The 26424-nt window shown below is 37.8% G+C and overlaps 1 protein-coding gene across 1 annotated transcript in view; it reads left to right on the forward strand.

Moving 5' to 3' along the window:
* Nucleotides 1-26424, forward strand: part of LOC127986706 (splicing factor, suppressor of white-apricot homolog) — an 87814-nt gene that overhangs the window by 920 nt on the left and 60470 nt on the right. Inside the window, 6 exon segments of the mRNA XM_052589032.1 lie at nt 1025-1188; nt 7626-7757; nt 14497-14576; nt 16565-16790; nt 17973-18109; nt 20785-20938. Of these exon segments, the coding sequence (XP_052444992.1) occupies nt 1025-1188; nt 7626-7757; nt 14497-14576; nt 16565-16790; nt 17973-18109; nt 20785-20938 (893 nt within the window).

Below are 26424 nucleotides of genomic sequence, written 5' to 3' on the forward strand. Positions count from 1 at the left end.
ACTAAGTGAATATGAATCTAATGTACTGGTCATGTGAGGCCTCTGCTTCTTAGCACTTGATAAATTTGCTGTGGTCACATTTGTGTTGCATTTATTTAATTAAATAAAAACCATGGTAAATTCACGTCAGATTAACTTGCTGTAAATTAGTCCATGCATTATGATGGTTCACATATACTAAGTAATGTATGATTCAAATTCAATAATATGAAATCTGTCTTTGTGCATATCCCACATTGTTCTTTTGCTGGAAGTACAGTTGAATATTGTGTTCCAGATGTGTTTTCTCTCTTCCTCCACACTTCTTCCAGTTTAGCTGCAGTCCTGTGAAAATGTTTAAATTGATAACGAGCCAGGAGTGTGTTGAAATACCACGGGTTGCATCGAGCCACCTTAATCTGCATGGATATGTTTTCTTGTTTCCAATGTGTATGTGTATGTCTCTCTATCATGTAATACAGAACTTATTTCCTCAGCAATTAAGGCTAAGGGGTCCCTCCAGGCCCCGATTGCCACCTCATCGCCCAATTCTCTCTTTTGCCGTAGAAACTGGAACTGAGAAGTGGAATACAGGAGCGAGAGCAGGGAAATTTCCTCCATATGGGTTCTTACGGATAGGTATTTATGTGCTCAGGCTTGTGTGGATGTACTTTTTTTTACAGTATATTTAGGAATGATGATGGCACTTGCCTTAAAAGGTCGCAATGGTTTGTTGAACTGTGTAAGGTAAGAGGAGTGTTTTTTTTTTTATTCGTTCTTTACTCAGACCTGTTGCGTCTTTTTATGGTTTTAGTGAAGAATTAGATTTAGTAAGGTTATCAGGCAATATACCACCTGGAGTGCATCACATAGGCTTTTTTCTGCTTTTTTTTTTTTGCTTTTTTCGCAAGTAGCATTTTGAAAGAAAGCATATTGTGAATATAAAACAGCTTTACTTTTAGGGTTCTTCAGTGTGGTGAGTATTTCTTATATGTAATCCAATGTTACTTTCCCCTTGCCTTTAACCATGTGATTCATTTTGCAGGTATGATGGACGCGGTCATTTACACGATCTTTCGGAATATGACGCAGGCTCGTGGAATCATGATTACCAGCTGTCCGAGGAGGAGGCGAGGATTGAGGCTCTGTGTGATGAGGAGAAGTACTTGGCCATGCACACTGATCTACTGGAGGAGGAAGCCAGACAAGGTAAATGCACATTGATCTATCAGCTCAGTCAATCTTCATGCATTATTCAAATGTGTGAAGTTCATATCAGCTCGAGTGCAGCGAGGACTTTTGTATTTTAGGTTTAGTTTTAGGTCTTTTCCACTGCATGGCACAGCATGGTACGGTTCACTTTAGGGGAGTTTTCCACTGGGTACAGTACCTGGTACCTGGTACTTTTTTCAGTACCACCTAGGGTGAGGTTCTAAGCAAACCATACCGTTCCCAAAACATGACGTGTAACCTCTGCTGATCACTGGTTGGCCAGAGATAATTGTCAATACCTGCATCAATGAACTTAACAAGTCATTGAACACAAGACACGACAGACCTGCTAGACTTGAATCAGCACAGCCAGATAAGTATCGAACACGAATAAGTATCAAACTGTTTTTTTTTGTTTTTTTTTAACAACTAAAAAATAGCTTTTTCATGGTCTGTTGAGGAAGTACAGACGTTCCTCTCATTAATAGCTGAGGAGCGGATTCAGTGAGAGCTTGAGAGCTTGCCGTACCTACCGAGTCTTACCACACAGTGGAAAAGCACCATATCAACACTTTTGTTCCTTCAGGAATGCCAAATGTCCTTTTGTTACTCCAGATACATTTGGAATAGGAAGGCAAAATTCTTACAGTGCCCTCCATAAGTATTGGAACAGTAAAGACAAAATTGCTTTCTCTGCTGTGGAGTCAAGACATTTGCAAAATGCAAATATGATTAAAAAATTAATATGAGACAAAACTACAGATTGTCACATTTTATTATTAGGTATTTTGACACATACATGTTTTACCAGCACTTCATCCCACTATGTGATGTGAGCATAAGTATTGGAACAGTTGAATTTAAGGCAGATGTAAAAGGTTAAAAGCTAATATTTAGTTGCATATCCCTTGCATGCAATCAGAGCTGATTCTGCAACCCATAGACATCACCAGACTCTTGGTCTTATGCTTTGAAATGCTTTTCCCCAGCCTTTAATGCAGCCAATTTCAGCTGTTGCTTGTTTTGGGGAGTTTAGTCTCCTCTTCAGCTGGAGAAATTATTGTTCAATCAGATTTAAATCTGGAGATTGATTTGGGCAATCTAAGGGTGTACTCACACTAGGCACGGTTGTCTTGATCTGAACCCGTACACGATTTGATTTAATTAAATTCATTACTAAGTGTAGTGTAGTAGTAGTAATAGAATAGGTTTGCGGTCATAATGATGACATAAGTGCACACAAAAATAGTATCTGTTCCTTGCTCCGGTGCGATTAGCTCTCTCACTGCATGTGTACATAAGTCATCATTAAATTGAAGAGGTCCTGCTCTAGAGACAACCATGCATGCCCATGCCATGACACCACCTCCACCAAGCTTTACAGATGAGGTTGTTTGCTTAGGATCATTTGCAGTTCCCTTTTTCTCCACACTTTAGCTTTCCAATCATTTAGATAAAGTATAATCTTCGTCTCATCGGTCCATCAACTCCAAAACTCTACTGGCTCACATTTGTGAAGAATCTTGCCTTTTTATTTTTGGTGCTGATCAGAGGTTTGCATCTTGCTATGTTACTTCTGTAATTCTGTGTCCAATTCTCCTGCGGACTGTAGATTGACAGAGCATCACCCCAGCTTTCTGGAGGTTGTTGGTGATTTTATAGATATGTATTTTACAGTTAATTTTCACAGATTTTATGATTTGTTTGTCATCAACTAATGTTTTTCTCAGCCCATCAGGTCATTGTTTGGGTGCTGATGTCGCTGGTAGTTCCCAAACTCTTGATTTCTACATGCCCTTTGTTTTCCTATAGTTCTAATTGACTTCTTCTTTTCTTTTAGCATCCATATTGCTTGCTTTTCTTTCAGAGTCGGCTTCCTCATCTTCATCCTGGTTTGTATGTGTCATCATTGAATGCAAGACTTGGAATGCAAAAGCAATGGATATAACTGATAAGACACATTCCCTGCTTTTAACATCTCTGTAGTTTTGTCTCATATTCATCTTTTAATCATATTTCTTGACTACACAACAAACAGAACAATTCTGTCTTTACTGTTCCAATACTTATGGAGGGCACTGTAAATATACGTCAATATTTTACATTTACATTTATGCATTTAGCAGACAGTTTTATCCAAAGTGACTTACAGTGGCAGTCAGGCTATATATTTTTTGACCAGTATGTGTGTTCCCTGGGAATTTTCAAGATATATACTGTTTGTGTGTGTGTGTATTTATATACACATCATTAATATTTACAGAACACACATATATTATACAAACAAACACTATTATTTTGTATGTAATTAATCGCGTTTAATCTTTATTTATAAAAGTAGAAATGCATGAAGATGCCCTTTCATAGTGGCAGTGGGGGGAACAATGACCTTTTCAGTCTGAAATAATTAATCTAGCTTGTTTCACTTAGGTGGACAACCAGAGATCTTCAGTAAACTCAGTTTTTCATGGTTATAGACTGGTGCGCTCAGGCTTTAAGTGCTTTCCTCTGATATATTTGTGATTCAATTAATTTTCCAGAATAGTGAAAGGTACTTGTGCTTGTTTACACACTGTGAAGGGCTTAAAACCGACATGGCCGGGTTTGTTTTTGAATAAAACAAATACATTTAGTCCATTGAAAGTGAAAGTGTTACTATTATACTATTATTGATGTAGATGTGTCATTAAAACTTGTTCGGAAATATTAAAGAATGTTGTTCAGAATGAAATTTGTCCCTTTTCTACATCCAGCAGTTTAACAATTTAATTACTTGAGGCACATTTCTGTAACGCCTGACCTGATAAACAAAAAGATATTATTAAATATGTGTTCTAAGAAAGAAATAAGTGATTTATTGCTTCGGATGCCATTGAAATGTCATTCAAAAATATTGTTTGTGTGTATGAAATATATTACAAGGGCATCAATCATAGCTCATCCAAATCACTCTTTAGAACCGGAACAACTGGGTTTGAACTAATGTTGGAATGTTTTAAAACATTACATCAGAATGTTGTTTCGTGACTTCTTAGTCCTAGAACTATTCTGATGAATCAAATGGCGATGAATCAGTATGTCACATTATTATAATTCCGTGTATGCATCAGCAGGTTAAAAAAAAAAGGCTAAAGTTGCGCTCATCAGCTTGATTTGCTGTTTCACAATCTTTAAACAGAGGGAGTGGGAGTGAATTATAATGTCCTTTGCTGACAGCGTCAGACTCTGTATCCCATAGTCATTATCTTTGTAGTCATCATGTGGATTCGCCCTTCAGGGGGAGACCTAACCTCATTAGACTTTTATCAATCTGTCTACATTTACATCCTATAAACTGTAATAAAGCATTGTGATTGTTTAATATTGGACTGTCCTTCTGTAGTAAGATCATTAAAGATGAGAACTCACTGTGGCTGTTTGGAGTGATGTGTGTTGCATTTTTTATAGAATATCTATAAATAGAAAAGATAAATCCTAAATATTATAGATACTAAAGATACCTATTTCAAATCAAAGAAATCAAGAAAACTGATAAAGTTCTTACTTTATATTAAAACAGTAGACATTGAAGACTGGAGTAATAGCTGCTGAGAATTCAGTTTTGTCATACGAATAATAATATGTTTAATTTATATAGCACCTTTCCAGAGATCAGGGACATTTTAAAATAAACATCCAATAGATGTAGGTAACATTAAACAATAATGTAATGTCAGGCAAAATACAGGAAAACAAGGTAACACCGGACCAGTGTTGGGTAAGTTACTTTCAAAAAGTAATGCTTTGCTATTACTAAATGCATCATCAATACTGTATTTAAATGACTAATTACTCTGTCTGAAAAGTAACTTAGTTAATCATTAAAATAGCTAATTAGGCTACTTATATTAAAATCCTTATAAACCTTTATAGAAATTAAATTCTTTATTCTTTCAATTTGAGTCCAACATTTTATAGTTTAGCCTTTTAGCTTTAAAACAACTGTAATACTTAAAACATTTTATCAAAAATATAACTTTTGGTAAACAAATATAAAATACTCTGAATAACAAAAAAGCTTAAGAAAAGTTAAACGATACATTTCAGTTTGGCAAGATGTTCAGGAAAAGCCCAACTAATAAAATCCGTACAGGTTTATGTAAAAAAAAAAACAAGTTTAATAATGTAGGTATGAATGAACTAGCCTACATAAATGATATTCTCGGCTGAATAAAGACGTGTCAGATCACCCTGTTATCCTGAGGTAAATTCCTCATAGTAGAACTTATTTCAAAAACGATGAAAATTAAACAAATCTTTATTTATTTTTATTCATACATTTTTTTTAAAAAATACAATTTTGTTGTATCTAGATGCAGGTGTTTGCGCGCAGGTGACTGCATATAATGAGCTCAGATACGGGAAGGACTGTGCCTTGCTTTAGTTTCGTACGAATTACATAATCAGTTAATATTCCTTTTCGAAAGTATTTAAAAGTAGACACAAGCTTTCTATAGATATATTTCTCATGTCTCTGCGTTAAATATTCGCTGAGTTGGTGACGTATAGAAAGTTGCTCATGGAGACCTAAACGACAGAAAGTGCACTTTGTTTGTTTTCTTTGTTTTTTCACAAGCACAATGTTTTGTTGTTATTGTCAGTGTACACAAATAAGTAGGCCATTTTTAGATTCGATTGATTTTAGTCTTATCTGTATCTGACTATTTAAGGTTTCTTTGTGAATCAGGAAAAACTGAAAGTGCAGAGGTTTAAAAATGCTGCAGTCAGTTTTATCTTTAGATGGTAACGTTTTAGATTTCTAAAATTAATATTGAATTTGAATTGTTGAAATTACTGTATGTAATGCAAGTACTTTATAAGTAGCTGTAATTAAACGACCTAAAAATGAGCAATAATTCCATACTTTACTTTTTCAATGGATAAGTAATTTAATTACAGCAATGCCTTAGTAACGCATTGCACCCAAAACTGCACCAGACATCAGCGGAATAATGTGTATATAGGACAGATAAAACCGAAGTCATCTTAGTAAGTTTTGAGCAGCGATTTAAATTGAGACCGGTTATGGACTAGACAGAGTGATCTTGGGAGAGAATTTTCCATAATTTAGGAGCAAAATCACTGAATGATCTGCCCCCCATGGAAGAGAAGGGATACAGAAAAACAGTGACAAGGCCAGAATCAGAAGGCATAAGTGAACAAGGTGGAGTATAGGGAAGGAGCAAATCACAAAGATAAAAAGAAGCGAAACCATGCAAGGCCTTAAAAGTGAGCAGGAGAATTTTAAACTTATACAGTAGGCCAAAGGTAGCCAATGCAAATCTGCTAGAATTGGGGCGATATGGGCTGAACGCTTTGTGCAGATGAGAAAATGATCGTCTGAGTTTTGATTATACTGTAGCAATGGAGGTAACCTGTAAGCCAGTAAAAATGGGATTACAAAAACTGATATGTGATGAAACAAGAGCATTGATGAGAGCTAATGCATCTTTGACACTAATGAATGGACAGAGCTGGATAATTCATTGTAAACAACATACTAACTTAGTGAGAGAGTTAATATGGGACTGAAAAGAAAGAGAGGAGTCAAACAAAACCAAGATTTTTGATGACAGGTGGTGTGATAAGAGTGCAAGTGAAATCGCAGGTAAAGTCAACAGGAACTTTGGTTGTGAGTGAAGTGGTTCCAATAATGATGATTTATCCATAATAAGTTTGAGTATGAGTTGAGCCATGCTTTTATTTCCTGCACACAAATATAAATTTGGTCAATTTTGGTGGATAGAGAAGGCTGACCAGATGTGTAAATTTGAATGTCATCAGCATAAATATGATAGCTAAAGCCATGATGCTGCAGAATCTGACCCAGTGTTAAAAAAATAAATGATAAACAGAAAAGGCCAAAGAACAGAACCCTGTGGGACGCCTTGTTTCAGGAGGCAGTAGGAGATCTGAAATCCTGAACAGAGATGTAGAACTGTCTATCAAATAGGTATGAAGCAAACCAGGAAAGAGCAGTACCAGAAATACCCACAGTCGAAAGGCGAGAAATAATCAGATCATGAGAGATGGTATTGAAAGCAGAGCTGAGGCCAAGTAACAAAAGTAGAGAGTGAGTCAGTGTTGCAAGAAATTTATAAATCGTTAACTATCTTTAAAAGGGCAGTTTTGGTACTATGTAGAGGATGGAATCACAGAATGTTTTTTTTTTATCAAATAAATTCAGCCTTGAGAAACGTAAAAAATGGACTAACTTTTAAAACGACCAATATATTTTTTCAACATAAATCCATTAATCCAACAGCCAACTTTACAATGTTTGAAACTTTTGAATCTGTTGTGGAGAAGAATAGAAAGAGAATATTTGAGAACGATGAGCACTGCAGTTAATTCAGAAGTGAATATTTCCTGTGAATCTTTCTTTCTGTTTGCAGAGGAGGAGTATAAAAGGCTGAGCGAAGCCTTGGCCGATGAAGGCACCTATAACGCAGTTGCCTTCCGTTACAGCGCTGACTACTATGACCCCTCCCAGCCCACTGAGGAAGATGAGGCCAGCAAAGAAGCAGGTGGGATCCGTACAAGGCTAGAAAACACAACTTCAAAAACCACTTACTTACTTTGAAATGCTGCTTGTAAGTCTGCCTGAGGATATCATTTCTGTGCATACTTTAGCCTATGAACTTCAAAATGCTCTGGGATGAAAAGAGGCAATTTCCCTTAGGTCAAATAAGTATAGTTTTTGAGCCTCAAGGCACTGAAAAGCTCAAAGTTTTTTTTTTTTTAAGACTGGGCAAGGCGTGGATATGCAGAGACTGTTAATGATCAGCAAGGTCCAGCGGTTCACCACTACAGCGTTTTAGCAAAAACATCACACTCCATGGCTGATTGCTTTATAAATATAGGAGCCCTGGAATTAGTTTGAATCCTCAGAGCTCTTTTCAAGCAGAAATTCGGTGACAAATGAGTTTCTAAATCAAACAATGCTTTTGTACTCCTCATTCACACCTGCTCGCACCAGCACTCTACAAGAGAACAAGACTTGGCCCACGGCGCAAAGTCTTTATCCACCCACTCACTGCAAGCAAACACTCACACACACACACACACACACACACACAGAGTCAACTAGTGGCATTGATGTCTTTTTCTTACAGTGACTGTGATGAAGTCATAAATTTTGTAGCTGCCAAACTGGAATCCAGACAACTTTTTTTCACCCTTCAGCATCAGAGGAAGCACAATAACAATCATCAGCCTCAGACGTCATGCCCCAAAGTTCTTTCACTTACCATCTGATATTGCCCACAAAATTGGAAAATACTTTCTGGATGTGGCGAGCTCTGATCTGATTGGCTGGCTTTAGATGACTTTCAAGAATAAGGGCACACTTTTTTCAATCCACTTGGAAATAAAGTCATGTTTACAAGGTACCGATGCCTAGTTGCAAAGAAAACCCTAAACTTAAAGGGTTAGTTCACCCACTAATCAAAATTATGTAATTAATAACACAAGGGGCGGTCACACTGCACTTTTCATTCCATTGACTTCCATTCAAACGCATGCGAATGCATCAGACCGGAAACGCAGGCTCATGCAAAAAATGTAGCATTTCACTGCATTCAAAAGTTCAAGTTTGGTGAACCCTGACCTGCGAATTCGCATCGCGTGAAGTCGTGTGACCAGTAAATGATCGATACGTCACTGCGTGACCTCTCTGTACAGAAATTTAAAAAAAGAAGGAAGTGCTAATTTTAGCCATAGCACAGCATCCTATTTTATATAATACATATTTAAAAGATAATAAAAAAAATAAGCTGCATGGTTCGCAGTGTCAATGGAAACAGGAACAGATGGTACATTTGAATGAGGACACGTTCTATAATTTTTTTATTGTTTAGTGAGTATATATTTATAGAGAGAGAGAGACAGAGAGTACAATATAATAAGACACTTTCGACGCCGTCGCAAAAGACACAGTACAAGAACAGATTAATCCATGTTGTGATGAGGGGAAACCGTTATATCTTGCTCCCGCCCATATTTGCGGCGCCGTCCGAAATAATTTCGCACGTTCAAAGGCTAGTTTGACCGCCCCTTCACCCTCATGTCGTTCCAAACCAGTGAGACCTCCGTTCATCTTCAGAACACAGTTTAAGATATTTTAGATTTAGTCCGAGAGCTCTCAGTCCCTCCATTGAAACTGTGTGTACGGTATACTGTCCATAACTTTTTGAATGTTGCTGACACTGCCTCTGAGTTCAAACAAACCAATATCCCAGAGTAATTCATTTACTTAAAACAGTACACTGACTGAACTGCTGTGGAGAGAACAGAAGATGAAAACCGAGTTGAGCCAGATAACAAACAAAAGATTGACTCGTTCTCAAGTCAAGTATATAAGGCAAAATATATACATATACAAATATATATATATAGGCGCTCCGGATTATAAGGCACACTGTAGTTTTTTTGAGAAAATTAAAGGCTTTTAAGTGCGCGTTATAGTGCGGAAAATACGGTAAGTCTACAGTATACTGTCCTTTACATTTTATTTTATGAGTTTTTTATTTTATTATTTTTTAAATCTTTTTCCATATCTTATTAATTTGTATAATTTTTTTTAGTTTGTATTCTTTAATAATTGCACTGTCCATGGACCAGACCTGACTTACATTTCACTGCTGGTCATATGCTCTCGATATAACCATGTATGTGACAAATAAAAATCTTCAATCTTCAATCTTAAAAACTAAATCGTAAATATAAATCTGACAAAAATTATAGGTGCATTTACTATAAACTAAATGTATTTTAAACATCAAGCATACACAACTTTGTTTTAATGCGAAAGTGAAACTAGAAACTTAATTGTATTAATATAAGTCACAGCAGGTTTCAAATGATCAAAACCGACTTCATTCCAAAAAATATAATCATCGCTGTTACAGGATTTACGAGTGGTTTGCCACATTATTACAGGATAACGTCTTGTAATTACACTGCTGAGCTGCTGCAATGGAGCAGCTCTAATGCACTATTAAATGAAAGATGAAATACCACAAAGCAATACAATAAACAGTGAAATTAACAAAGGCTTTTACAATACATTTTAACTGGCACAATTAAGTGTGAAATTAACGGAAGGAAATATCTGTTTGGTAAAAAAGCCAGCTAATATTATTGTTATTATTGTTGTTATTATTATTATTATTATTATAAATGCAATGAAAATACAGGTGTCATATTGGCACAAACTAAAAATAAAATTATCATATCTGATTAATATCATATCATATTATAACAGAACTATATTACTGTTGTCTACTAAAGTGCACATCTCAAAGAAGTAATAATAATACTATTATATTTAAGGAATATCAGCAATAAACATGTTTTTTAAGTTCATGTATTATTTACAAAGTTATGTTGTGCAGCATCTTATTTGCAAAAATAAAAAAAAGCAGTTTTGTGTTGTAAATTCTTATATTTTCAAATGCTTACATTTTAATATATCAATTCAATTTAAGTTTTATTAATGAATTTCATTGGACACAATTTTTATGATAAATTCATATTAAATCCAAATTTGAATTTCATGGGGCCCTAAATTATAAAGGTAGCATACTCTGTGTGAACAAGTTATGTTTACGTTCATTCTCAAGGTCTAATTAATGTGGAAAGCATTTCCATCCCCATTAACCATAAAGGAATACCTTGTCACTATTGTATAAAATGGAAAAAGCACTGTCATCATTATTTTTGGCCATATTGCCCAGCCCTATTTCTGAATTATTTCTGTGAAATATTCTATGCTTGTTACTTTTGGATGGCCAAAATATAAATTCTCAGCCTGTTCTCTAGTGTTTTCTGTATAACTGAATAACATTTTTAATGCCAGTCTATTATTGTGGTATAATCTACACATAGAAAGACAAATAAAAGGTCTATTTCTGTCTAAGTGGGTGGCTCTTGGCCAAAATAATCTGCTGTGTAAACCAGATCTTATGCCATTTACTCAAAGCATTGTGATACCACGTGAGATGATTTGATTGTGACCAAAAATGTTGAGCTAGATTATTTGATTGTAACCATCAGCGTAAAAATAAATCGATCAGGTGACATCTTACTATTGTCACAGTTTTACGCTGCCGGAAGGAACACGGAGCCGAGGATAGATGAAATAAGGCTTTTAATATATACCATTCATGGAGCACAGCGATAGACACACGTAAGTGAGTGAGTTAGTCACAAGTGAGGCATCAAGTGAGGAGACCCGACAAAACAGAACTGAAAGGACAAGGCTTATGTACAAAAGGATAATTGGGGAAACACAGGTGGATGGCATGACTAAATTAACAGGGACATGGAACACATGAGGAATAGAATAGACACACCTGGGAACTAATCAAACCAAACACGGAAAGACACAAACTTGGTCACGGGCAAAAACACACTAAATGAGTCCAGGTGTGACAGTACTCCCCCCTCCCGGTAGGTGCGTCCTCACACCGTAGAAACAACAGAGGGAGGCGTGGGTGGGAACTTGGGAGGAGGTTCCGGTGGAGGACGGACTCCCAGGAGGGGGCCAGCAGACAGGGACCACAGAAGGAGGAGCCAGGGAGGAGACGGAGGAAGGAGCCAGGGAGGAGACAGGAGCAGGAGGAGCCAGATGGTCCACCAGAGACCAGCCAGGACGGAGATCCAAGGTGGAGTCGACGGCGGGAGGAGCCATGGTGAAGGAGGGGTCAACGACACCAGGGGGCCGACAGGCGGAGACTGCACCGGTGGGTGAGGAGCCCAAGATGGAGCAGCACAGCCGCAGAGCCAGGGGGACGTCGAGGATCCGGAGGGCCTAGGTGAAGCAGAAGGCTCAGGCGACCAAGGCGGAGGCGGGGTCCTGGCAGACCGCTGTGGAGCCGGAGTGACCGAGGATGGAGGTGGAACCGGAGGGAAGGAGGAGCCTGACAGAGCCTGAGGGATGGAATGACGAGGTGGAACCGGAGGAGTGGAGTCCCGAGGCGGCGGATGGTCGACGACTGACCAAGGTGGAGCCGGAGGGACGAGGGAGCCCGGTGGAGCAGGTGGGATGACAGGCCACGGTGGAGACGAGGGAGCTAAGAGCCAAGGCGGAGCCGCTGGGTCGAAGGACCGAGGAGGAGTCCAGGGCTCGGAGGCTGGAGGCGGAGACAGGGCCTTAACACGCCAAGGCGGAGCTGGAGACTGGCAGTCCAGCGGCGAACCACCGCACCCCGATGGCGCGGACTGAGGGTGAGCTGCGGGACTGACTGGCACCAGCAGGGATGTAGAGGAACTGGCTGGTCTAGGAGGAGGAGAGAGGAGAAGGACGGGAGGAAGGACAGGAGGATCAGGACTGGACGGAACCAGCGAAAGTGGAGCAGAGGGTCCAGCAGGTCCTGGAGGAGGTGGGAGAGGGAGGCCGGGAGGGAACACAGGAGAGACAAAAGATTCAGGGCTGGGCGGAACCAGCGGAGAGACAGAAGATTCAGGGCTGGGCGGAACCAGCGGAGAGACAGAAGATTCAGGGCTGGGTGGAACCAGCGGAGAGACAGAAGATTCAGGGCTGGGCGGAACCAGCGGAGAGACAGAAGATTCAGGGCTGGGCGGAACCAGCGGAGAGACAGAAGATTCAGGGCTGGGCGGAACCAGCGGAAAGACAGAAGATTCAGGGCTGGGCGGAACCAGCGGAGAAACAGAAGATTCAGAGCTGGGCGGAACCAGCTGACACACAGAAAACTCAGGGCTGGGCGGAACCAGCGGAGAAACAGAAAACTCAGGGCTGGGCGGAACCAGCGGAGAAACAGAAAATTCAGGGCTGGGCGGAACCAGCGGAGAAACAGGAAAATTAGGGATTACCTCCATAGACCAGTCCATCAGATCCAGAACTTGCTCCATATGACCTTCAGAGACTGTATACAGCTCACCCTCAGTCGCAGGAGTGTGGGCAGGGCTTTCCTCCACGCCCTCGATCTCCACGAGGACTCCCACGATGCACGGTGTTGCCGGCTCACACACCTGGTCAGTCGCGCTCTCGAGATCCTGTTCCCTGTCAGTGGATGGCTCGGGCTCTGCGGCTGCGGTGGGCTCTGGCTCCGTTCGGCGTGATGGTGGCTGGCTGGTCTCTGGGTCGGGAGTGGGACTGGCGAGATCCTCTATGGGGCAGACGGTGAAAGGTGAGCCATTTCTCGCCAGAGTCCACTCTACGAATGCGGCGAAATCCTCCCGAGGACCATCTTCGGGCGACAACACTCTGCACTTGGAGTTCAGGCTGGTGTTGTAGAAGGTGCAGAGCGCGTCGTCCGGGTAGCTGGTGGCATTAGCTAATAGAAGAAACTGTCTGGTATGGTCCTCGAGAGAACGTCCTCCCTGCTTCAGCAGGAGGATGAGGAATTCGGGACGATAGAGGGGATCCATAGAAACTAAGAAAAGAAAAGACTGTGAAAAAACGAAAGCAAAACGGAGGGAAAGACACGCGGTTTTAAACTTTCTTTTTTAGGTCGGGTCTTCTGTCACAGTTTTACGCTGCCGGAAGGAACACGGAGCCGAGGATAGATGAAATAAGGCTTTTAATATATACCATTTATGGAGCACAGCGATAGACACACGTAAGTGAGTGAGTTAGTCACAAGTGAGGCATCAAGTGAGGAGACCCGACAAAACAGAACTGAAAGGACAAGGCTTATGTACAAAAGGATAATTGGGGAAACACAGGTGGATGGCATGACTAAATTAACAGGGACATGGAACACATGAGGAATAGAATAGACACACCTGGGAACTAATCAAACCAAACACGGAAAGACACAAACTGGGTCACGGGCAAAAACACACTAAATGAGTCCAGGTGTGACAACTATTTGTTGAATGGGTTTAGAAGAGCTGTCAGATTTATTAGAGCAACTAATATGGTACTTTGTAACTACTAGATTTAATAATTTCCTTAGTGTGGTGTTTCCATCTTCTGCCCACATTTCCCTTCACACTGAATTCAGCATCAAATTTTAATTTGGTTTTTACCCGTCTCAGCCAATTCGTGGAGACAGAGGGTGGAAGAGTGCATAGAGGCAGCAGCAGTAAACAGAGCTGACGGGGCTTGTGGTCTCAGAAAGTTGCAGTAACAATAAAACTTTAAGTGCCTCCGGTTCTTAGGTTCTAGTTAACAAAAGCTTCATAGTTGCATCGGTGTGTGTGTTTTTCTCATTCTGCTCCTGAAAATCTGATTATTTTGTCTTGCCAATCTGATTTTGTCTGTTAATTCGGTTTTTCCCACCTTTGCCCCTCTCTCAGATCAAGAGGAGCAGGATGTAGAGAGTGAGGAGCCATTTGTGGCGCCCCCTGGCCTCCTCATCCCTCTGGATGTAGAGCTGGTGAGCAGATAATGAAGTATACCCATTTTACACAGTTTTACTTAGGGATGCTCCAGTAGGAAAATTCTGGTCTGTACCCATGAAACAGTAATTATTTCATGTTATGGACTTTAAAAGAGTCAATATTATTTTCTCTAAATAAATTCAAATAATGCACCAAACTAAAATCAGTCATTTTTAAGTCCTGCAAGTGAATTAGGCATCACAACGTAATGCATAATGTACAGAATAAACTGAATATTATATATAACAGTTTTTAAAGATTAACTAAAGCTAAATCATTCATTTTAAATGCTACAAGGGAATTTAGGCTTCACAGCATAATATTCAACCACACAAAAATTTATATTTGTTGGGAGATTTGCTAGAGATGACATATAATGCTATTTCTAAGATTCACTTAAGTGAGTTAGATGGTGATTAAAAAATCTGGTAAATGAGCACACACTATTAAATATAACGATTAATTAAAGTGCTGGTTCACTCAAAAAAATAAATTTTGTCATTTACCCTCCATCAAGTTGTTCCAAACCTGTTTTTTTTTCTTCTTCTTTTTTCAGCATTCTTCAAAATAACATATTTTGTGTTCAACAGAAGAAAGAAATGTGAAGAGATTTGGAACAGCTTGAGGATAAGTAAATAAGGACAGATTTTTCATTTTTAGGTGAAACTCTAACAAGTAAAATGAAAGTCTCTAATATTTGCAGATTAATATGGAACCAACATATTGTGCATCCCTACTTGTAATCACCAATACCTACATATATTAATTAAATATGTTCTGGATTTGCATTTCTGTTGTTGAATGTCTGATAGTTATACTGAAAGATTGTTGCACTCTGCAAGAGGCCATTTATGACTGTGTGGCAAGTAAAGACCCTGTTCTCTGTTCTCTCTTTTCTATTCAGAAGTTTCTGATTTTGATTGATCTTGATTGAAAGATCTTCCTTTGTATAACCAGCATGCACACAGTGGGATGCAAACGTCAATCTGTACAAACCAGACATGGGCTTTTATCGCCGCAGGATCCTTCGTTTGGGAGCCACACACAATCACAGATCTTTTTTTTATTCTTTAAATTTTTTTACTATGCCTGTATATGAAAGCAAGTTAATCCCAACAAATTATACTTTTCTAAAAGCTCAATGCCCCTCCTTTATCCTCTTAAACCAGGATTTGTCATTGCTTTCCCACCAAGCCCTACAGGAAACAGAAAGATAAATACTTCACCATCCATTGAGCCACTTGCAACAATGTACCCCAACCAGCACTTTTTTTTCTTGGTGGAGGGAGGGAGATTCATCTCAAGGTTGGAGGATTAGTCGAAACCTTCAGTTTCTCAGACTTGAAAACCGCTATTAGTTTCAAGTCTGTGAGGTTCTTTGAGGGAGCCTTTTGAATTATTAATCTTCAGCTGCTCTGATTACCTTGCTTATTGTACAGCACATAGCTGGAAGCAACAAAAGAATCCGATTTTGAAGACAGACGTTGGGTTGTTTCTCTTCGAATTAGCAAGTCATTATTTGGCTCTCTGGAACTTGACATATATCATAGATTCTCTGTTTACCTGGACATTGGAGCTAAAGTGCAGCCCTTTGAAAAGTTATTCTCATGCTTCCTTCTAATGAAGGATATGTGTCATTTGGAGCGCTATTGGTGCCATTTGTCATTTAAAATACAACATCACCATAAATCAGCTCGGCACATGAAAATTATTTTGTCTGCAGCTTGAAAGAATTGTGAATGTTTTAAATCTGCATGTGTAGCTGGAAATTAACTAATGACTTAGATTTATGGAATGCCAGCCCACACTCACACATAAATAGTTTGTGTGTGAACTACAGTAACAAGAAAATCTTGTGCCTGAAGTCACTGATGATAAATGTTCTATACACATTTATCCCAGTGCAAATTGTCTAATTAATAATAATTGAAGCTTAATCAGAATTTCTGTCTTTATTAACCCATTTTTTTGTGATCTATTTCAGCCTGCGACCACCAAGACACATGCTATTATTGAGCGCACCGCAAACTTTGTATGCAAGCAGGGGGCCCAATTTGAAATTGTGCTGAAGGCAAAGCAGGCTGGGAACTCCCAGTTTGATTTCCTGCGGTTTGACCACTAACTGAACCCTTACTACAAACATATTTTACAAGCTATGAAGGAGGGCAGGTACACACCGGCATCAGAGGGCAAACAGGACCAGCAACAGGGTACGTTTTTCATGTGTTACAGTTTTATTAGGTTGTCATGATTTTTTGACCTCCTTTATTCCCCATAATTCTGTGCACATTATTTTTGTGGCAAATGCTATTCTAGAATAGGAATTGCTCTAGAAATGATAGTTTCTTGAAATTCTAGAAAAGCTGTTGTTCTTTGGATTGACAGTCAGTCTTTGATTATTCTAAAATGTTTTTGTAATATTTAGTTTGTTATAGAGCAACCACTTTTTATAATTCAGTTCACTAGATAAAATGAAATGTCACAAAATGAAAATGAAATTTTTGCTTCAAAATACAGTACACTGCCATTCAAAAACTTGGGGTCAGTAGATTTTTAATTTTTTTGGAAAATAAATTTGTACACCAGATCAGCATATTACAATAATTTCTGCAGGGTCATGTGACTCTGAAAACTGGAGTAATGATGCTGAAAATTCAAATTTGCACTACAGGAATAAATAAATTATATTAAAGTATTAAACAGTCATTTTAAATTGTAATATTATTTCACAGTGCAGTGTTAGTGGTTTTACTGCATTTTTGATCAAATAAATTTAGCCTTTTGGAATATAAGAGACTTCTCTTAAGGGGGCCATATGATGCTTTTTTTAAAGATCATTATTTTGTGTATTTGGTGTAACATTGTTACATTATTTAAACACATAATTTTTTAAATACTGTACATTATTGTAGGTCCTCTATGCCCCGCCTCTCTCAAATGCATCGTTTTCTACAAAGTCCCTCCTTCTGACAAGCGCAGGCTGTGTTGATTGGCAAACTGAGCCAGTGCATTGTGATTGGCTGATCACCGCAAGCACTCATCGAAATTGTAATGCCCCTTTGGATTTGAGACTTTAGTCTTTGCAACTTTACAGATCTTCTTTATAAACCAAGAGCTTTTAACACTCCAAAGCTAAAGGAATGATTGAAATCACATCATATTTTTTTACTTTAAAAACCGAAATATGAAAAATCTTTGTCAACCTTAAACATTTCAACGGTTCTATATATTGTTATATACTAGTATATATTGGTATATATAACGTCAGTCATTTTGTAGTATACATCGTAAATTGAACAAGTTGAATAAATCAACTGTTTTAAGAATAATGAATGAATCTGAACATTTATGACGTGAGTTAACAATCCAATTAATTGGCCCTTTTGGAACAGAATCAAAGTCTGACAATTCCAACAATGACGACGACGACGATGATGATGATGATGATGATGATGATGATGGAGATGGATACCTGCACCCGAGTTTGTTTGCATCCAAGAAGAGCTCTCGTCTGGAGGAAATAATGAAGGTACGGCTTCAAACATACACCATGCTGTTTATGAATATTAATACACTCTTTTGACGGTTTTCAGCCTGTGATTATGTACCGTGGACCCTGGATCACATTTTTTACACATGCGTTCATAACTAAAACAGAAATGACATGTAATTTACCCCCCTGCTATACAGACTGTTCTTTTTTTGCACTCCGTTAACCCAACTAAATAGGCTGCTACTATTATTTTCTAATTCGATGGATAAGTGTTCAAAGCAGTGCATTTCAAAATCAATGTCAAATTGCTCTTAAGTTGTGATATTTCTTGGCAGAACTGGGCCTGAAATGAAAGCATCTGACATCAAAGTGTTCCTTTTTATATATTTGTTCAAATAAGGATATGAAGTTCTCATCAGATGCTTATATCTTTGATTCCCTTATTTAATATTCTGTATATTTTATCTGAGTTGGTGTCAATTTTTTTTTTTTTTTTTTTGGAGACTGGCACAGAGAGACATTAGAGATAAAAGCTTGTAAAATAAACTAATGTTATCTGATTTGGTATCCTAATAGATGTCTTCTGCTCTCATCTTGACAGTATAAAGTTTGCGTTTCAATCATGAACTTTATATAAACATTTTTTTTTCTCTCTTTTTAAAGACTCATCTAATTTATTTAAAGGAGCTAACTCCTGGTTATTACAGTCAAGTACTGGCAGAATTGTCAGAAATTATTAAACTAAGTTTTGTGATGCTAAAGGAAGAGTGACTGTTGAACATTCATCTCAGGTCTTACACTTGAGATCCCTCTGCGTGTCATGTTTTTCTGTGGCTTAGTCAACCTGTGTGTTCTGGTTCTTCCAGAAAACCAGATTTATGCCACCCGCATGTTATGGTGGACTGAAAACTTAATAGCAGCTCAAGTAACCAGTCTTGCAATCGTAATGACACAAGCAGCTTTATCAAGTTTGCAGTTTGCATGGCATGTGAATGTTATTTTGATCAATTTAAAAATATAAAAGATAATATTTTTATCTAAGAATTTTTTTGTTGGTCTGGTCAGACAAGTAGTTTAGATTTTAACATATCCTGCTAAAAAAAAACAACAAAAAAAACTATTGGTTCAGTGCAATATATGTAGCATTGTAGCATTGTTGTTTTTTTCTCTGAAAAGTATATATTTTTCATTAAATATGAATTAGTTATTTTTGTACATGTAATTAAATAACATTTATAATATAGAAGTTGTGTCATAATGTTATATAATGTAATTAATTTTAATATAAATGTTATAGGATCTACATTTATTATGTTTATTGGGTTTTAAATTACCAAGAAATTATGCAGTTCTAATGAAATTCCAGGACAGCTATAAATTTATTAACAGACATGCTGGAAAAATGATAGCATATGGTGGTTTGTTTATAATATTCATCCCATTTTAAGTTATGCTTTGAAGACTATCACAAATCATTTTTGCAATTCCCAGGAGACCTCATTTATGTAAGTCAGCTAAATGACTTCCTTGACATATTTAAATCATCAGAGATCGCAATGTGAATGTTCAATATATCACAGGAAACCAGATGTTTAGCTTTATAAAGCATGAAAACACAATCAACAAACTTGGTCTTTTTTTGTGAATTCCAGCTTGGTCCTATAGACATTTTCTTCTGCATACTTCTGTCATTTTTCAAACATTTTCTTTAGTCTGTATGAATGGAAATGTAAAGAATGAAGCCAATTTCATACCCATAGGGTAGAACCTTTTGCCCAAAGAGTTCATTCATTTATAAGCTTGAAACATGAGCCCTTGAGGAATGAATTCTGCTAATGTGAAGAATATTAAAGAGCTCACATTTATAATATTGTACCTCTGGTGGTAAATAAGCTTGTCACCCAAAAATTCTGTCATCATTTCCTCACCCCTATGTTGTATGTAAAAATATAAGTTTGTTATTCGGTGAGCAGCAGGCCAGTAAATTGGATTTTGAAGGCATAGTGTTATAATAGCATGTAGACATTTGTAAAGACTAGACAGAAAATGCAATGGAAGACAGAAAAAGCGGCATCTGGTGAACGGTACTTAAAAGGTCTCCTCCTTAGGGGACAGAAGGGAATCCAGTAAAGTGTGTGTTCAGCACGTCGTCTAAAAAGAAGTGGTCTCACAGGGTAGGGAAAGAAACCGTTCATGCAGGACTGCAACAAGGAGAAGTGATGACAGCATGCAAAAGTTTATAAAGCATGGAGTGACATCCAGTGGCAGAAAGTACTGAGGAGAGACGAGTGCAGACTTCAAATCTTTAGTTCATACTAGTGACATCCCAATATGGCATACGTCTTATTCTTTCTTATACCATTTTTTACTGGCTACTTTATACACAATTGGAGCTGTGTCTGATCACATGGACAAGGAAAATACCTAAGTGCAGCCAAACTCTGTGAGAATCCTGGAAGGTGCTGTCACGGAGCCACCCGAGAAAACTACAAACCAATGTGCTACATTGAATTTCTTCCATGGGGCCTCACGAAACACAAGCAAGATTTAGAACCTGATTTATGGTGTTTTTAAATTTCTGTTATGTTTCAACAGCTTTACACACATTTTCTGGGTGGGATATATATATATATATATATACTCACACACACACTTTATATGCTGAGGGAAATGTTGCATACCCCGTTGACCTTATGTTTCATGTGCTATAGCCTCTGCAGGTCATTGATCCAGATCACCCATTAGCTGCGCTTGTTCGAAAAGTCCAACAGGAGAATAATGGCGCTGCAGCGATGGCGACCAAAGCAGAAGAAGAGTATCAGTCGTCGACAGCAGTAGCCACACAGGCAGAATACACAGCTGACCGTGAGTATGATGGCAAATAATCGTGATTTATATGGATGACAAAAGATCTTCAAACAATGTTAATTATTATTTTTATTTTATTGTTGTTGTTGTTGTGTGCCAATAATAATAATAATAATAATAATAAAGCAGTTTAATAATTCCAGTTGCATGCATATCTTTATTTTTTCATTAATTACAGCTCTAAGCTCATTTTTATTCTTATTCATTAATAATGATAATAATAATCACAGTAATAAAGCAGTTCTAAAATTACAAAACCATGCATATAGTGTTTTTGAATGTACTTTCATGGATTGTGCAGCCAACCCTGTGCATAATAATAATAATTATTAATAATATTAATAATAATAATTAATATCATTTTTATCATTATAAATTTATCTAGTAGCATGCATATCATGGTTAATTTTGGCAAGCATTTTTGATTTAGTCTTTATCTTGAGACAAAAATGCTCAACAGTCAAATTTTAGTCATTTGTGTCTTTCATAGTTTTAGTCAATGAAAAGTCATTGCACTTTTGTCAGTTTTTATTTATTATTTTTAGTCATTAGTTTTAGCCAAGCTGTAGTGACCTAAGTTTATTTTGGTAGGTATTTTATATGTAGTCTTCAAACTAAATAATCATTCATTATTTTCTCTTTAGACCAAATCAACAAAGCTTATGAGAAATTTGAATCAAGGATTGAATTTGGAAAAACTTGAATAAATTATGACAATTTTCATTTTTGGGTGAACTAACCCTTTAACAGTAGTGAAAAAGGAGCAACTTATAAAATATTATTATTATATAAGTTTTAAAAAGGAAGCACAAGAAGACAAATAAACGTTCAGTTCTCACTCACCTGTTTAGGATTACTTTATCCATAACTGTATTTAAGTGAGAGATTCTAAACATTTGGACTGTTGTGTATGTATCTGAGTGCTGAGAAATGATCGCGTGCTGTATATGAGAACTGAAGAAGAGGAGCGTGTGTGAGAGAGAGCACTTCTATCACTGCGATTCTGCCAATCCCACCTTCACTAACTTTAATTTAATCGTCTACGAATTGTGACTCCCGGGGAGAACGGGACTTCTAGTCACCTTATCACTACGCTTTTGGCGCTGAGGCTATTGTTTCAGATCGCTGGTTCGCATTTTGGTAGCCTATCCATCCACTGCTGCTCCCATACTGAGACTAGATATGCAAACGCCCCTTATCCAATTGCAATCCAATGACAGGGACACACATTTTGAACAACAATAGCCTATAGGATGTATTTTGAATGTTCTGATAGTCCTCAAATAACATTATAGTCTCGTCTCGATTAAGTTAACGAAGACGCAGCATACATTTTCCCATCAGATATTAGTTTTAGCTCATCAACATCTCATCTTAGTCACAGAAAAAGTGTTCGTTAATGAATATTTTTCGTTGTCATCTTCGTTAACAAATTTAACACTGGACATATTGCAAGATATAGCATATACACAATCATTTTGGTTGTTCTACTAAAAGAACAGATTTGTGTTTTTTTTTTTTTTTTATACACATGGCTTGACATTTGCACTTTGCCGAGACTTAAATTGCAGCATAAAGCTTGACGCAGACTGAAACTGCAGCATGATAGAGTTCTGTTTGTCTTTTTTGGATGAGGTTGGTCGTTCTTATCTCTTGCTGATGAGCAGAGACATATGTCCTCTTAAAAAGAGCCTTTTAATGGAAGTGGATGAGGAAAACAGTGCCAGCTCTTTAAAGACTGTGGCAAATCATTAACATCTTTAATTATTTTAGGATGATTGATTTTCAGGGTGTCCTTGAGTAAACATGGCAATGAAGCTGACCCTTAAATGCAAGCAAAGTTCATTAAATTAAGTACTAAAGTGGGCAGACTGCCCATCGTGATCTCCTTATCTTCAGTCAGTTCCAATTCAACAACTTTATGACATTAAAGGCAGTTTTTCTTTCACTCCTTGCATTGATGCTGATTTTTGCAGCTGTTGCATACCATAGCCAATCACAGACATATTCGATGTGTGCATGAATTCACTGGCGAATTAGAGGTGCTCAAAATAGTCTATAAGTCTATCAGTAACAACATCTGTTCCTAAAGAGTGATTTTGAAGCAGTCTGATCCACAGATGTTTGCTTTATGTCGTTGGTGCCAAAGTGAGTGCACCTGATGCTCAAAAAGCAGCTTTAGAATCAAAGCGAAAAGTAATCTGTGGTAATTTGGAACAATATTAGATTTGCTTGATATTGCAGCACTTGCAGTGTAGTACCTGATGTATGCTGCAACTAGAAAAGTCCTTTTATAATCAACAGCGCAAATAAGAGATTTGTGCAATAACAGATTTGCTGATTATAATGGGGAGGGAGAAATGCTTTTGTGTAGATCTATAAAAAATAAATAAATTGCTGCTAAAAGGACAGATGTGAAGTTGAAGTTTTGATTTACTGATAACATTGCAATGAATTAATTTAGGAACAACATTCTCAGCTTGTGGCCTATGTAGCCTACATAATGGAGATTTAAATAAGTACTTTAATGTAAATTCTAAAAATCAGCATTGTAAGAACCGTTAGTTATCTCTTTTTTTATTTTAGATTTTCAGTCTTAAATTGAGTTTACATTTTATTAAAGTTGCTATTAATTAATTTTTAGCTTTAGGAATAATACATTTAGTAAAACTAAACGATTATGACAAAATTAATAATTATTGATTCATTAATTGCCCTTCTACATACTCTAAGCTTTATCCTTGAGCTAGTCATACTTTAAAAAAAAATGTTTCAAAAATAAAAAAGGACCTGCCCAGTCAATTATGATGTCAAGTGCCAGCAGATTTATTTTGATCAAAGAGAATAACCGAAGGTTTTTGTCCTTAAGAATAACATGGTGACATAACTTTTTTTTTTAAACCATTTGCTGGTCCTCTAACTTTAACTCACAGGGATTTAAGGTACTGTGGGGAACGAACAATTCTCCTTTTATTGGAAATAAAGAATTTAGCGCTCAGCTGGTGAAACACTCAAGCTGGGACCGCTGATTTGTCTCAATTAGCCTGACTGAAGGAGCTCTACTGGTTTCTTGAGGGAAGTGCCACAGGATTACAGTGCCGGAAGGCGCTTGAGTGGGCCAGTTTCTCAAAAGAAAAGCTACTTTGACTGCAAATGTGTATTTTCTAGGATTAACAGCATGAAAAAGAGGTTCTGTAGGCTTAACCACAGTCATCCTATAATCTCTGTCCAAATGTGAGGGTTATTTTTCCAAGGCTTTGGCCTGAATCTAAGGTTCGCTGTGTATTTGTCTTTGAGGGACGCCTGGCACTTAATTTGAAGTTCGGTTAAACATTGTTTGCTCTCTGGCCAAATCAAGTTTGAATTAGTTCCCCTTCTTGATATATTTAAAATGGTCGCTATCAACCCCAGCCCCGAGTTCCAGCCATGTGGTACGACAAAGCACAGAAATGCTTTCTGAACAGATTCCTTTGGTTAGCTGGCGGCAGGATGTCATGGGGCTCATGTAAGTGCACACTCAGCGTGCCTGAGAGACGCGCACGGCTCAAGCCTTCTCGGATATCCTCGTTTACAGCCACAGCTTAAGCAGACCGCAGATTTATTGCGTCACACACGCTGTTCTGCTCATTCATCCCAGAATGCTCTGCTCACTGCCCGTGAGTCACCCTGGCACCACACTACCCTCCCCATTACTACAGTAAAACAGAGCAGGCCGTTTCACATCACTAGAACAGTCACACTCTCATTTCATCAGGGTTCAGTAGACCTCGGTGATCCACATTCATTCAGCGCACATGATTAATGCAGTTTATTATATATGTTGACAGTGAGGAGGTGTGACCTTTGAACCGCTCAGTTACTGGACTAAGCTGCTGCCAAAACTGCAATCCCAGTAGAGCAAGTTGTCTGTTTTTATTTAATGAGTCGTGATGGTGGTTAGAACAGTGTCTGCAGGAACCTCATAATTGGGTTATTGTGTTATTGTTATAAAAGACCACACTGAACTACTCTGACAGTGTTTACTGTACGGCACAAAAAAGTTGTTTTGGCTGGGTTGTGATCTTACAGTTGAATGACTCTTCTCAGCCAGTTCTTTTAAATGAATCAAACCACTCACGAATGAGTCACAGATGAACTCGCTAGTCCAAAACGGATTACTCTCTCATTGAATTAGTTGAAATGCGTTTTGAATGAAATTACTCACTGCCATACTGTTTGTATACATTACTGTCTAAAACATGTGCAGTCTGTAAGATTTGTTCCTGAAGGGAATGTTTGTAAGAAGTGTCTTATGCTCACCAAGGCTGCATTTATTTGCTCAAAAACAGTAAAAAATTGTTAGCTGAGGTGTCTTGTGAGTTTCAGAATGTAATTCCTTGAAGAGAAGTCACTCACAGACTTATTTGCCAGAGTAAGCATGAATTTGTTTGTGTTTGAGACGTGCCTCCTCAGACATTGAGGATTGTCTGTTGATTCTTCAGGCTAATCTTTCTCAATTTAGCGCTCGAGTCAAATCCAGCAGCACATTCTCGACTCCGGATCTTCCACGGCTCTCTGCCTCTTTATCTCCACAGGGAGACGTCATAAACAATTAGATCCCGTCGTTGAAAATGAAGCCTGCTAAGCTGGAGGCGGAGTAAGCACCCATTTGTTACGAGACATGAATTTTGCTGGGGTTTTTATGGAGCTGGGATGTCGTTCAGTAATATGGTTATGATTGAAACAGGCTTGTCAGAATTATTTCATAATCACCCGTCCATGATTATTAGATCTAATTGCAGGTATCTGATGAAACTGCGACTTACAAAAGCCAATTGCAAATTGCAAAAAGAAAAAACATTTATTTCTTAAATATATTTTATATACTTTTATATTTAAATAAATGTTGTAGTTAAATTTTAATATGTTTTACTCATTTTTTTTCTAATATTATTATTTTTAATAATTAAGTTTATATAATATTTACCATAATGTGTGCTCAAGGGGGTTATTTTGCAATAAGGAATCTCTGTCCTTGATCCCGCTTATTTCAGTCTGCCATATAAATAAATAAATAAATAGAGATAAAATATGGTTGCATAATATTGATCTTAATGTAGTTTATTCCAAATTGCATAATTGTGAGTCACAGCCCTAGTTCTGCCAAATCTTTCATAAAATGTGGACATACACATGCCACACACATCTATCGCTCTCTCCTTCTTTCTATTCCTTTTCCCTCAGAATCTCTTTGTGGCTCTCTCTCTCTTTCTTTCCCTTTGCTCATTTCTATTTGGCTCCAAAGTTCCTCTCTCTCTCTCTCTTTCTCCCCCACTCTCATGTGCATTTAAACATCCCAGTCAGTCATGAAGTAAATGTATCCAGATCCCCGCCGCCCCTCTCCTCCCTCTCCCCTTCCTCTTTCAGATCTCTTTGATGTGTGGCTGCAGTCAGACAGAATGCTAAACTCGCCTAAATGAGCAGGACTATTGGTCTCTTTTAGG

The sequence above is a fragment of the Carassius gibelio genome, chromosome B21, assembly GCF_023724105.1.
Source record: "Carassius gibelio isolate Cgi1373 ecotype wild population from Czech Republic chromosome B21, carGib1.2-hapl.c, whole genome shotgun sequence".
NCBI classification, from domain to species: Eukaryota; Metazoa; Chordata; class Actinopteri; order Cypriniformes; family Cyprinidae; genus Carassius; species Carassius gibelio.